A 15640-nucleotide genomic window follows, 5' to 3' on the forward strand; every position below is an offset into this window, starting at 1 on the left:
CTCTAGATGTTACTGGAATTGAGTGTTCAGGCGGTGGTCTGTGAGTAAAGATTTCCCTCCTATTCATACCCCGAGGTGGATAAGCCCACTTGTGGCTTGGTAAAAGTGGCTCATGTGGAACGGGATATGATCCAGCAGCATAGTAACCTCTGGAGCCATCGGGAAAGCATGGACCTGAAAGAGACGAGCAACAGTGAAACCGAAGGTAATATACAGTTGAAATGCTCAGCATTGCAGAATGGCAAAGGCCTTACCAGAATAATGGGATGGTGCCATCCAGTTCTCTACAATTTCACTTTGTGCTGACTTCATTCCATTACGATCTCTGGAAAAACTTCTATTATCTGCATTCTGCATATGGATTACATTGGAATAAGGGGTTGCTATATCCCTTCGCTGATCAGCCTGAACATAAGAGAACTGATTTGAAGGAGCGGGGTGAGGTGGCCGCAAATGGAAGCCCTTGCCAGAAGCCCCATCAAGTGACTGCACTCCATTAGACAAGCTGAATGGCGGATGAGGAACAGCTCCAGTGCTGGAAGGACATGAACTAGCCGAGTCGACCACCTTCAATGGTCCCTCAGCACGAATCTCTCTGCTGTCAGAGGGCTGACAATGAATAGCGTCTGAGACAGCCAGATGAACTTGCGCAACTGTACACTGCTGAAAAAGGGTATCCGGCAAGTTGTCTTTGGTATTCTGCAAACATGAAAATTCAGATTGTATGTGTTAAAATAATTCTACCAAAGCAATACTTGATCTTACCAGTACAAATTCACAAGGAAAAAAATTACCCATAGCCAAGAAAGAAGTAAAACAACTGTACCTGGGAACCCATTGAACACTTTGACTGAATACTAGGGGCGGAATTCAATATTGAAGATGGAGGTGGAAAAGAAGATGGTGCAGGCATAACTGAGGGTAGAGGTTGTGGAGGGGGAGGGGGAGATGATGGCAAAGGAGGAGATGAGGGGGGACCATCCTTTGGAAGTGGGGGCTGGAAGGAGGCTCCAAAACTGTTCCCATTATCAGGACGTGAAATCTGAGCAGAATCTGTTCCAACGCTGTAACTGATGGGAGCAATTTCACCTTCACACACGGGGGACACATCTTCCATTTCAAGTTCACCATCAACATCTTCCAGGATATGTTTGTGCTTTTCAATCACCAGGATAGCCTCCTCTCCATTGGGCTTTCCAGCAGGATGTTCTGGAGTGACAGCCTCAAAACTCTCACCATCAGAATCACTCACTTCTTCATCCTTAAGCATTGCAGGCATACGAAACCCAGGAAGTTGAAAACTTGAATTGCTGAAAAAATACAACAAGACTCACAATCAAGACTTCTCAAGCGAAAGAGTCTGAAAATCGTAAAGTTTATTTTTACCTTTAACAATATCATCTACAAGGGTATTAAATAAGTTACCTTCCATATTCATCAACATGCATGCCCACCATTTCTCTAATTGGATCATCGAAAGGTCTTTCTGTCCTCATGGGACGTCGAGCGAAACCTCGACTCAATGATGAACCACAAAACGATTCAAGTTCTCGTATGTAGGGTCGAATAACCGACTCGGGAAGAATCTTTCTTTCCTGCCAAACCTTCAAAACCTATCAAGAAACAAGTAAGACAATGAGATCTAGGGTTTGACCCAAAATTAAATTTGGAATGCAATGGAAGGAATAGAAAAAGGAAATATTTCTCTTACTTTCAAACATTGCCTTCGATTTTCCTGAGAACTACTGCCAGGAGGAGCAGCTGCTGATATTAGACGAGGCAATACTCCCTGAATCGCAGAAGGATATATGCCCCCAATGTGACCTATAATTGCAAATACAAGCAGGGAATAACATCATACTAGGAAGATGCAAAAGAAGCATACCAGTGCAATGCCACAAAGTAGAAAATACTCATACAAGTTACCTTTCAGTCCTCTAGAAAACTGCGCAATAGAATCAACAAGAAAGAAAAGATCCACCCTTCTACGTAAGCTTGACTCGATTTCCAACTTTTGAGCGATGATCTCTACAACCTGAGTCCATCATTCAACATCAGGAAACAGGACTAGCATGCATATTGAGAAATAAAAGATACAAATTTCAAAATTCCCAGTTCTTGTCAATAGAAACTCAAAACTTCAAATTCCGAATTATATTTCCTTCTTTCTGGGACAAGGGGCCAAGATGCAAGGACTTGTCAAATACAGCTAAACTCAGGGCACCAAAACCAAAAGGCCTCTGTTCCGACAACTTATGACAAGGTGAAAAAGAAAAGGGTAACTGAATTTAATTAAAGCTAATAAAATACATCAAGCATGCATCTAGGGAAGTGAATTAGTTCAATATTTGTAGGAAAATGCAGGATACAAATGTCAATCAGGTCCCAGACTAACCTCACCTTATTGTATCTGTACTTTGTTTATTTTTCTCAATTGAGGACAGATTTATAACCTTTAATTCCATTTCTCTAATTCCATTCATACAATATATCATCTATTACTCTTGAGTCACCTTAGACATCTCTATATCAATCAAACTTCAGCCAACAAAAGAACACTACAAATGAGTTCCCAAATAAATACCACACAACTCTCTTTAAGTGAATAAACATCATGTTCCCTCCCTGTTGGGAATTGACACACACTTCACAGTCCCTTCAAACCAACAGGAACAAATTACTTGTTCCACAACCTGAGCAGGTGACCTGAGAGCTCACAACTAAAATGATAAATAGACGGAATTAGAGCTTAGAAAATTCATACAATAAAGCTCTTTCTAGCAAAACCAAGCAACAAACTTTCTTTTTCGTCACACAGTCTTTCCCCTAACCTAGTGACTCCCAAGAAAACCAAAATGGGCACTAAATAAACAAACCAACAGCTTGTAAACTGCCCAAAAAGCAGGAAGAAAACAACCCATCCTAACCAAGCTTCAGATATCAGAAAAGGGTTCAAGGAAAAGACTTAACATAATTCATCAGACCTACAGACGGTTATTACCAGTAGACAGTTGTACATGGGAGAGGAGGAAAACAAATCAAGAAGATTCAGCAGATAAGTTAACACACACTACAACAAACTATTATAAAGAAAATTATTGTGACGAGAAGCATGTAACTTTACCTTGGAAGCAACACCGAATTTAGCACAGTCTAAAGCAACACGTGTGGCCCGACCAATGCTTTCTTTTGTCCTTGTCAGTATCCCAAGAGTAGCTTCAAAGGAACCCAAAGCAACATTGGCTTCTCCTCTGCTGCTCAATTTCCCAGCAGTCCTAGGTTTGTCATGTAGCTGATGAGGCAAGGGACTAGAGCTTCCAATACTTACATGCATGCTACTATCTACAGTAGACATGTTGCAAGTTATAGTATTTGGTGTAGATGCCCTAGCAAAGGAGTCCATCCCATCAGTAAGAGATGATGACGAAAGGGTGGTTGAGACAGCTTTATCGCCAAACTGATCATCAGATACAGAGCTCAACCCAGACACGTGCAACTCCTTGAGTGACACATCCACAACTTTTTCAGGACTTGAAGATGAAGTCACACTTATATTCTTTGATGCTGATTCAGCTTCTTTCATCTTAATTGACCTAAGATAAGGCATACAGGAAAATATCAATACATCAGGTACAACAGATTAGAGACCAGAGCAAATAAGATGGATACAAAAAATTGTGACGAGAAAAAACGAAAATATCTTACTCGTAATTGTCTTGAATGCTCACATCTAATGACACCTGGCACAACTTGTTATTTTTACCACATTCAGCCTCTGCACTACCCAACCTCATAATACCACCTTTTTCCGGTGAACTGATTATTACCTCATCATTAGATCCACAATCAGCAGATTTCCCAGAAACTTCAGAAATTGGATCTTCAAAATGTTTTGCAACCTCTGCAGCTTCATTTTCACAATTTTCATCAGATGTCATGACTGGCTCTGGTGAGGGACGTTCACATTTGAAGGTACCCTGCAACTCACCGTCATTAGTGGCATTAGCAGAATGTGCAACAAAAGTACTAGAAGGACAGTCAATTGATGACTCCACTTTTTGAGTCCGAATAACAGCGTCCGAGACATCACATTTATCTTCACAGGACACCTTTGCTGAGCTATCATCACAAGCTAAAGGTGTAATAAGATCTGGCACTTCTGATAAATCTTCCAAGCCATCCAGAGCTACTAACGCTTTAGCACTGGCCACAACAGTAGCATCTTCCTGTACAGCATCAGCTCGGCCTCCCATTCTACCCACATCAGAGTTATTCTCAAGTTTAATACCTCCAGACAGTTCAGCGCAAACCTCCTTGGAACTCGAGCAATACCCGTTGATAGAAGTTTTCATTTTACAAAGCCCATCCACATCTTGCTTGTCATCATCTGCAGCATAAGCTGACATGGCCTCCAAGGCACGATGAAGCCGTTTGGATGGAGGTAAAGCAGATTCACCATCCAGCGAACCACCGAACTGTTTACGGATTTCCCAAAAAGGTGGTCTTTTGGAAGAACATTTCTTTGATGGAGATGAATCATACGCATCACTTTTAACACAAGTAGAGTTCTGAAGGCAAGATCCATCTCCCTCGGGTACCTGTTCCAAGGACTTGTCAGAAGCTCCTGGTGATTTTGCATCATTCAGAACCTCATGATCTAGCACCTCCCCTTCAGGAGCTGATCTACCCATACGCACCCTGGCTCTCTTGACCAGTGGTAAGTGCTCATCACCATCTTCCTTCAATTCCTTGGAATTTTTTTCATCAGATTTTACAGGGTCACCAGGTAAAGCATCTGTATTTCTAGCAGTCAGTGTCTCCGGAGCTGTATCTTTGTCTAAACCAGTAGAGGACTCGGTTAAATCAGTGTGCAGCCTCTTTCTATTTGGCTTCCGTTTCTTCTTGAGTACTACCGCACTACTTTGGAACTCGAGCCTTTGGCTCAACTCAACCTCCGATTCACATTGCACAGCACACCTATACACAGGTTTACAACCAGACTCCACACTGCTTCCTTCATTTAAACTAACGCTACCAGAGTCAACAGTAGCAATTTCAGAATTACTCTCTTCTGTGCTGCCATTAGAAACAAAATCAAATTGTTCCATATTGTTCCTATCTAAACCATCTGACAGTTTTCCATCCATTTTATTCCTTCTTGCAGATCTATCCCTTACAGTATTAGCACCATATCCAGCATTCATGCTGAGAGGGCCAGAGGGAAACAAACGATTTTGAAGTACTTCAGGATCGGTTCTCAATGAACTTCTCAACCTGCGTGCAGGTGGGGCCCCTCTCTCCACAGCACCATTCCCTGACCTTCCACCTACAATTTTCCTTCGGGTAGAATAAGTCTTTGTAGCTGGCCCATCCATAACCTCCACGCTAGTAGGATCAACTGACAACATTTCGCCATCATGGGAAACATTGTCTTTTGCAGCAACTGCACCAGCCTCGTTTTCAAAGTCTGGTTCACTTTCATCTCCATGGATCACTTTTGATGAAGATTCAAGTGTGTTGGGAGCTTCACCCTCCAAATGAGTTCTGGTCAATTCAACAACCACATTGTCACTCCTAACAGCAACTTCATCGGTAGAATTACCATTGACTAGTTGCTCCGCTTTCAACTTCTCAAAGCAATCAATAATCTCGTGCACAGCACGAATATAATCAGCACCTTTTCCACGACGTTTCACAAAAAGAGATTGTTTCTTATCTTCGGTAAATGCTTCGACATCCACAGGATTGCAGAAGGCTCTGAATTCAGAAAAATAATTAGCAAAAATATTGAATTCATGGAATGGGAGCACAGAAAATAAAAAATGGCATACACGCAAAGTAAGAAGACATAGCAGAATTAATAGGCAACACCACTCTAACAGCAAGGGAAGATAAAGAACGTGTTATTACTTTCATATGATTTAACTCTCGTTGTTTTCCTTTTTAAAACTGCTTGGTGATGTTATTACTTGAGTTGAGGGTCTATTAGAAACAATCTCTCTACCAACACACTACCCTGCCAGACCCCACTTGTAGGATTATACTGGATACGTTGTCCTTGTTATGCTTTCATATGATTAGAAAAAATGGGATAGCAATTAGATGTGATCGAAAAACCTCAGCCTTCTCAACTCCTAACATATGAAGCCTCCAATATACAAAAAATCAGTCAGTGAATCTTACTAAAGGTGCATCTACAAGATATTCTGTAACAACCTTGAATTCCTGGAGTTTGGCATACATCCTTAAAACATTGGTTCTCTTAGTGTCAAGGTGATAGTTCTTAATTCCTATGTGTACTTCAACATTGAAAGCGTCTATTGATGATCATTATCTTACAAAAAGTACAGAGAGTACTTCTAAGAAATCTAAGCAAGGAGATAACTCCATTCAATCAAGTTTCCAGATACTAAAAGAGGTTTAATTAACCACACAGAAGTTACATATAAAAAGTCGCGATCAATAAATAGAGTACTCACATTTGTTGGGTTCCAAAAAAGTAAACTAACACTTTCTTCCGGTCTCTCGAATAACCCCACTTCTCTGGCTCACTCACCTGTCATAAGCAACAAAATAATGTTTAGGCTTCTCCTTGCAAAGCTTACAGCTGTTAAGGCAAATGAGAGAGAAAGGAAATACACAAAGAAAGAGACTAGGTGCTTCTGGCCATCATGTGAGAATACATAAATTTTAATCTAATGAAAAAACATTTTTAGGATAAGTAATAACTTAGTCAAATGAGTAGAGGAAATAGACGAAGAAAGCGACTAATCGTTTCTGGCCATCATATGAGAATACACAACAAAAAAATGAATCTGGTATCGAAGCTAATGAAATAAAATATTCAAGGATAAATAAAATATTCAAGGATAAGTCATAAGAGTAATAATTTATTAAATAGAACTTTTATAAAAAACAAAAAATCCCCAAGAACAATGGCACACGGTTAGAAACTCAATATATAATAGGCCCGACCCTCGAACCTTCCCAACTTAAACACCATACTTTTGTCTATGGCAGGGTTCAAACCCATGAAATTATTAAGAACATGAACTAATCCATTGGCAATGTCAAAGAAAATGTATAGACACAATTATTGGTTGCATATGCTTTACGGAAAAACAAAACTCATAAATTGAGCTAATCAGTGCTATTGTACCCTACAGGATACTGATTCCTGCTTAAACTAGAAGAAACTCCCAGTTATTGGTAGAAGGTAAACATTAACAGATGCTGCCTGTAGCATCTAAGGCAACATCTTGATTATCTAGCCCTCTGCCTTTGAAATGTTTCTTAAGAGTTTAAATTGCAAAATTTTCAGAACAAATTTTTTTATAAAAAGGCTAATAACTAAACCAACGTTTCCAGAAATAGAATGTCCCTCATTAGATAGCTCACTGTGAGGTTATGCTGGTAAAACTAATTGTGTGGCCTAGTGGTCAATGAATTGTGTGCAAACCTTAAAATAAAGGTTCCAATCCCAACAGAACAAAACAAAAAGTGACTTCTTCCTATCCAACTAAGCCTTGGTGCACAGAGTTACCGGACACCTCTATTGGTCAAAGGTAGTTGGTGGGTGGAATCTAAATGCCTGCAAGCTGCCCAGACACCACTGCTATGAAAAAAACATTGTGGCAGCTAAGTAGTTTTCCTTTTTTCCGAGGATATTATGATGATGTACACTTAGTAAAAGTGTACATACAAGCATAGTTGTTAAAACACATGACCAAAAACTATTGCATTGAACAAACCTCTTGTTAACACTAAATATGTTTTCCCTGAGAAGGTAAATAATAATAGGTACTTTTAAGTTCATGGGTAGCAGTACAACTTGTGTAAATTTAAGGTCAGAACTTTATTTTCACAGCATAGAACAAACAAATACAGAAACTAGTTGTGAGGTGATATTATCTTTTTTTTGGTGACAGGATGCACTTTCTTTCGCGAAATGACCATGTATACAACCCACATACTATTTTAGAAAACTAACCATGTATATCTGAGTAACCTCTAAAAGAAGTCAAACAATGTTCTATGAAATAGTAATCTTGTCATACAAACAAGATCTACAAACTGAACTTAAAAAAGCACTCTTTAGAGGAAAGGCACAAATGAAGAAGATTATACATAATACAAGTAAAAGAAAACAATAAATAGACAATTATTATTTATTTGTCATAATGGTGGCGTTCAGACAAGCTTGCAACACACCTCACAAAGTACCTGCTATATTTCAACAACGTAAATTTAAACAACTTAGTGGACCAAGAGTTACGGAACACATATTAAGCAAAAATTACGTCAACCCGGCTTGAAAACTAATCCAGATTATATTTATTCAGATGCAAAAATGGTTGTGGCGGTTTAATGAAGAAGATAATGCCCTCTGGGGAAACGACATCAGTGTTAATATGGATTGCTAAAACCTCACCCTCTGCTGTTGATATTAGCATTTGGAAGAACATCAGAGGCTTATGGGATTTTTGGGGGGAGCACATATCCCTGAAAGTTGTCCCTTCTAAAACATATACTCTAGTTGCCATTCCAACTATCTATAGCATAAGGATGTGACAATTCATCAGGATCACATAGCACAAAATGGTGAAGCCACTTACGATCGGGCGAATTAAGACATTTGAGAACCTAATGGAATTGCAACAAAAGCAGACAATCACATATATCACCTTCAAACATCTTCAGTAAAAGTCATACTGCACATGCTACTAAAAAGAGAGGAGAACAACCACCACCGACCAACTAATTTGGATCCACGAAGTGGTGTGGAATATATACGTGCCTAGAAACCAAGAGTGATGTCAAACTACCGGAAATCTAAAGAGAAAGAAATAGCATTTGCCAACTTGCTTCACCTTCAAACAGTCGGATGAATATGGTGCATCGCCAGGTCACAACCCAAATATGTTGCGTAAAAGGAGGAGCTAAATTGTCTTCTTACGTGGGTACTTTGGAGGGACGAGGAACAAAAGCATTGTGGAAGTGATAAATGAATTTCTGTAATTGAGGACATATATTTTGTTTTTGGTGAATTTTTGGTGCATACACAGCAACCATGATATTGTATATGATATATGGCATCCGGAGCAAACCGTATTTTGCATAACTTCTCCACCTTTTCTCTATTATACACGTCTGATGGGATTTCCTAAAAATGTCAACATTCATTACTTTCTGAAGAATGACAATCTAAGTGCTTTACAATTTAATACTTTGTTGATTGTTCCTAGCCTTTTTATTCATTTGTCGATCAAAGGAGGGAAAAGGGACAAGAGGAACAGGCAGTCTCATACTCATCACCAAGTCTTCATGCACTGGATGAAAATAGAGGCACTATCACTATATTGGCAATTTACTACCCAAAGGCTAGGCAATATCTTTGATCTTTCTTAGCAGTGAAATGGAAAAGAAAAAAAAGATCCTTCTTAAACATTATCCAACTCTGTTCCTTCTTTTTAATATTTTGGCAGGATGAGAGGGATTAAAATTTGTATTGCTTTTAACTTGTCAAAGAGGCAAATGATTCATTTTCTTAACTATAATAGAAACAAATTTTTACAATCCTAAATCATCTAACAAGGATAGTTTGACCAGTTCACATCATTGTCCCAACCTAAAGAAAAAGGGTAGCAACATGAACTTCACTTAAAGTGAATAATCACTTACAAGTACCAATTGTATAAATTTTCATAATCTTTGAATTGAAGTAGATATTCAATTTTGCATTGTGTTATCCAATAAAAGCAGGATCTAAAGATTGGTTATGTCTTCAACTAAATGATATGATTTATAAAGGCAAAAGAAGAATGTCATGTGCGACCACTACCAGTTTATATATGAGCAAGCTGAATCAATATGATATTATTAATCTAGGGTATAACCAGCTCCATCTTTATTTGGCATAGTTGAGACACTTTTTTTTTATAACCGAGAAATCCGTCTATGGTCCTCCCTTTGGACCAACCATAACCTTCTAAACTCGGTGGATAATGGGCTCGCTCCTCTGCCCTTCTCCACTTAAATACTAGGCTTCGCTTTGCATGGTGTGGGGCTTGAACCTGTGACCTAAGCCACAAATCCTCCACCCTTTGCCACTTGAGCTAGGCCCTGGGGGCGAGACTTATGAACCTTTATATGTGCACTATATAGCATTGTTACAAATACGCAGCAATCTGTGGCTCAGTATAGGTCTAGCACTGTTTTGGATCTAAATTTCAGGAGGAACTGTAACGATTTGGGCATTGGAAAGGGTAATTATATTCATTCAGTTACTATGCAAGTTCAGTGAACAAGGAGAGGGGTCTGAGTGTCTGACAGGTTTTTCTGGATTCCACAGAACAAACGAATCTTTTCTGTAAATAATTGCTACATGTTTATGATGGCTTCTAGTTCATTGGAGCAGAATCATAAAGGGTGGCCATGGAGAGAGATTTGGACAACTAGTGCACCATACAAGATTGCCTGCTTTTGCACTAAACCAAACAAAATAGAACTCCTTAACCTCTCAAACCCAAACAAAAAGCTTTGTTTGCACTAAACCAACCGAATTCTTCATTAGCCACATTACTGAATACGACAACATTTTTAGAAGGTAATTAGATTTACACCAAGGCAATATAAGGACATATTTATTCAAGTCTAATAGCATGTAAGTGAGAGCAACTATTTTATGTCCTATTTGGCTACATCCCCTAGAAATCCATTTTAGGTCCACTGATCTCATACGAACCAGCGGTTTCCATAGATTCAGCAAAATTTTGATTAAAAATGTTAAAAAGTAAATTTAAAGTCCTGATTCAAATGCAAATATGCAGTTTTGAATTTAAATTCAAGTTGAACGAATAGCTTGCCTATACTGAATTTCTAATTCTCTATCACCAATGGCAAAACTCACTATAATTACGCTGCTTAGTTTACAATTAGTATAAACTTTTCAAGCTATACAACAATTAATGTGCATGCTTCAGTGAAGACGTGTGTGAACAAAGGAAAAACCAAATCTACATATAAGTAGGCAGCGCAAGAAAACATAACTATAAGAACAAATGATAACTATACGAACAAATAAATAAGGAAAAGTACAATTAAAAGAAATGCATGCTATTGTCAACTCAAATTTCTAAGTCAAGTGCAAATGTGCAGTTTTTAACTTGCGAAATCAAGCTCTATGACCAACTTTTATGTGTTGAATTTCTAATTTCCTACTAGTAGTTGTAACAGATCAATTATTATGTTTATAAAGAACAAGTTCATTAGAATGTTTTACCTGACAACTAAAAATAAACTTCCCAGTTAACATTTATTGTTTAGCATCTCCAATATAGATCTCATAGACAATGAGCACACACCATAGCCTCTGTGCCCACACTAAACCGTGATTAAGAGAGGTGGAACTTCTGTCCTGTACTACACCTAACTTGTGATAGGTTTTCTAAGACATCTCTCCTTGGTAATCAATGAATCCGCCCCCCTTAAACCGGATTTGGCACAATTACCACATCATAATGCCAAATTGACATAGCTTCAGAGAAAGTTAAGCTAGGTGGCACACGTTTTATTCAAGTAGACCTTCAAGCTAGTGTGTTTAAATCCTAGTGGTACAAATAGGCAGCATTTACAGAATAAGCAGCCCAATGAATAAGTAAGACAGTAGTAAGGGAAAACGTAGAAGAAGACAGAAATGCGTAAAGCAATGGTAGTACAATATAAGAGTATGAAGAGAGGAAATCAAACAAGAGGTATAAAAAGAGAGGAAGATGGTACAAGGAATCAACATAGCTCAATCAACAAAAAAAATTCTCTCATGTACGCTAAGGAAATACCTATGCAAGTGGAAATAGGTTAGAAATAACTTGAGATCAAAAAATGAGAGAACTGTGAAATTAAGCTACACAAGTATATTTTTTTTTTGAAATTGCTTAAGCTACACAAGTATCAAACCGGGTATGTTGCTGTTGTTACGTAGCAAACTGACAGGCAGTCAAGCCTATTAGACACACTAGCAAATTAACAGCAAACTTTCTCTACATACACTCCAATTCAAAATACAATGTGGGAGAAATCAGAACGTAGTCAAAAGCAGCTGGAAGTCACTACAACAAGATGTAGGAGTGACAAATGAACAGACTGAAAAGTCTTAAGTCTAAGTTCCTTGCCCCTTGGTTTTATTAACACATCTTGTCGGACATCAATTTGCAAGATTTTCTCATGTTCATCAGTCAATGTATCATAGACACAGACTGGTAGGTTTAAAGTTATGTATATGTTCACATCCAAAGGAATTTTATGTTTGCCTATAATCATTCCTGAAATCCCAAGGACAAGATATTCTATAATAACTAAAAGTTCAATTAGTGGAACTGTCTAAATCCTTATGAAACTCAAATGCCGATCTAACTAATTAACCAAAGAAACTCACTTTGCTTTAAAAGACTTGAGATTTTGGATTGTTAGATTAGTTGAGTATAAGATATTAGTATTAGATGAGACAGTATACTTATTTTTTTATTTTTCAGTTGAAACCAACAAACTTGGCAAACTAGCTGAACTTGTTTTTTGCTACTTTTTCTGCTCATTGATCATTAATCATCAATTCAAATTGCGGAAAGAAGAACAAAAACAGAAGAACAAAAAATTACTCCTTCTGTTCCTATTTATGTGTCTTGCTTTCATAAAAATGCCACCTTACTGAATTTTTAGTAAGTTCTTTATTCTAAGATTACCATTTTACCCTTATAAGAATGGCATAGAATATTTAAGACTACACGCACCTTCGGGTTTAAGACCACAAGATTCAAAATTCTTTTACATTCTTAAATTTTGCCTCCAGTCCAACCAGGACATAAAATGAAATAAAGAATGTAATATCTATTCTTGCTGCCCGACTAGAACTGAGTACAATGGGATAATTCTGCAAATACATTTAATGTGAACCGGTCCCACTTATATAGTATTTTCAAGAAAATCTCTCCACACAGCTTATCAAAGAATAAAATAATACAAAATCTTGACAGAGAATACCTTTTATTGTTCCCAAAACAAAAAATCTTGCCAATGAGATTATAGTGTGATATACAAGTTAATATCATCATAGTCACTTCCCAAAGTAAAAAATCTGACAGAATGGTGAAGAATCAGAGTTTAACAAGAAAGTAGAATCAAGATTTATGGGATATTCAACATCTAATTCACAGAAAATCAACCTGATAAAGTGATCAAACAGCCAAAAATAGAAACTTCACAAAAAATACCCATAGCCTCTCCATATACCCTATACTCCAACCAGCTACAAAGCAGATATGCTCAGCACTTCAGCAGTACCCTTCAAGTTCTGCAGTCAACCCAAATTCTAGTCTCCAAATCAACAACTTAGGAGTGCCCTGGCAGTTCTACTACTTCCTTTTTGTTAGATAACTACTGTTAATATAGCAAGAGTAATTAGCTATACTTAATGTCTTATGTTGTTAGATTCCTAAATCAGGTAAACTAGCTCTTTACTGCTCATGCATATCCCAATCTCTTCCTTGTTTGTCTCATCGCTTACACTCATTGAATAACCAAGAAATCAGTTGTTTCGCGATTGGAAACTCCGTGGATATTAGAGTCTCATCTTTTACACTTTCAACTACAGTCTTTTTGCATTTTCAATAACTTGAAAGCCCTAATCTACTCTAAAAAAGTGGGGTTTTTTGCAAAAACATCAGATCTACGACTCCAATAGTTATAAAAAAAAGAACTGACCTCACAAAAACAAGAAAAAATAACAAATACGAGAACTTAGGGTAAAAAAAAAGAGAGAAATAAAAAGGCATCGACATACCGTTGCAGGCCAAGCTGGAAACCCTTTAACTTTAGCAAGCACAAGATCACCTACTTTCCACTGACGACAAGCTGCAGCGGCCGCCGCCGCTTTACTTGTACCTTTTCTTCTACTAGGTGCCATAGAAGCTATAAACTAATCAAAGCAGCTATGTACGCTCTACAAAGAAGACAAAAGAACAAACTTTCAAAGGATTCCTAAACGTAAAGGAACCAAAACCTCTCAATTTGATATGTAGATTCCGAGGCATTGATAGGGCAAAAAAAAAGAAAAAAAAAACAGAAAAATCACGAATTGAACCCAATTGTGCTTTGATGAAAGAAGAGAAAAGAGAAGAAATAGCGGTGGGTTTGTAAAACCCTAACCCTAATGTTTACAGAGAGAGGAGGGAGAAAAAGGGGGCAGAGAGTTTTATGGCGAAAGGCCGTTCACATATGATAGGAAAAAAATAAAGTAAAAAAGAAAACAGATATGAACGTGGTGTGTGGTGGGGTGGGGTGGGTGGGTTGCTAAATTGAACCGAAGAGGTGGGTACAGGTAAGAATTTTGTAACGTATATTGGCTATCGTGCACGTGGTGCGGATATTAGGGAACTTGGTTTGCTTTATATGCGTGGAAACACGTGACTCAACAAACTTGTTCTTGACACCTGGGCTGGATGTGGCAGATGCTCAATAAAACCTCTAATGGGCTAAGGCCCATACAATTGGGCCCGAATCATTCCATCAAAACAACACAAATTTCACCAAAAACAATTTCATATATATACAATAAAATAAGTAAACTTTACCTAAATCTCATAATGGAAAAGTCTAATTACTATACATCCCTCATTGTATCAAAATCATCCGATATCCCCTTTTTTTTCAACTTTTCTGATACATTAGTTTTGTATCTGATACATCAATTATCTAATGAGTAATTAATGAAGATCATCTATTTATGGATAGTATCTTTATATAAGGGATGATTGGTTCTTTAAATCAATTACTGAACTAATTAATGGGATTAATTTGGTTAAAAAAATAACAGTTGTGTAGTTGAAGATTCAAGCCAAAAAAAAACAGAGCATAAATTAAAACCAACTTCGATTTCAATTTTTTTTTTCAGTTTTGGTGATACATAAGTTATGTATCTGATACATCAATTGTTAAAAAAATTAATTGTTATGTCCATGAAGATTCAAGCCAAAAAACAGAGCGTCGTCCTGAATGGAAAAAACAGAGCATCAATTCATACTGAAGTTGATTTCGATTATTTTTTCACTTTTGCTGATACATAAGTTATGTATCTGATACATAACTTTAGCTATAGAATAGTTAATGCACATCAGCTATTTATGGATAAAAGATTGGCTCTTTATATCAATTACTGATCTATTAAAGAAGGCGACAGTTATGTACATGAATTTTGAAGCCAAAAGTCAGAGCATCGACTCCAAGGAAAACAATAGAGCATCAATTCAAAGCAAACTTCGCATTTCATCAATTAATCGATATGAATATCCCGATACTACTGAGACATTCTGGAGTTTGGAAATCCGATATTACTTATGAACAATACAAAAGTGATGGAATCGTTGTCGGTGACAATGTATCTTACTCAAATCTAAAAGCAGCAATAGCTGCTGAATTGAGTGTGGATGAATCAGAGAAAAAAATTGAAATCCGATACATAGTTGAAGGTAACTCGTCGCCAATATATATTCGTAATGATATGGGTGTTAATCTTTACATAGAGTTGAAGAAGAAAGAGTCTGGTTTCGTGAATTATCTCATGTGCATATCAAGCTTTGATATAAAAAGA

General features: G+C 37.5%; 1 protein-coding gene across 1 annotated transcript in view; it reads right to left on the bottom strand.

Annotated features, from left to right (window-relative positions):
* Positions 1-14270, bottom strand: part of LOC129883658 (protein HUA2-LIKE 3-like) — a 28996-nt gene extending 14726 nt beyond the window's left edge. Inside the window, exons 1-10 of the mRNA XM_055958278.1 lie at positions 13835-14270; positions 6480-6556; positions 3706-5757; positions 3125-3593; positions 1927-2035; positions 1712-1824; positions 1426-1613; positions 827-1310; positions 255-699; positions 1-174 (exon numbers count right to left, since the gene is read on the bottom strand). Coding sequence (XP_055814253.1) covers positions 1-174; positions 255-699; positions 827-1310; positions 1426-1613; positions 1712-1824; positions 1927-2035; positions 3125-3593; positions 3706-5757; positions 6480-6556; positions 13835-13957 — 4234 coding nt within the window. The 5' untranslated portion in view covers positions 13958-14270. The remainder of the gene's footprint in view (positions 175-254; positions 700-826; positions 1311-1425; positions 1614-1711; positions 1825-1926; positions 2036-3124; positions 3594-3705; positions 5758-6479; positions 6557-13834) is intronic.
* Between the last annotated feature and the right edge of the window lie 1370 nt (positions 14271-15640).

The sequence above is a fragment of the Solanum dulcamara genome, chromosome 3, assembly GCF_947179165.1.
Source record: "Solanum dulcamara chromosome 3, daSolDulc1.2, whole genome shotgun sequence".
NCBI classification, from domain to species: Eukaryota; Viridiplantae; Streptophyta; class Magnoliopsida; order Solanales; family Solanaceae; genus Solanum; species Solanum dulcamara.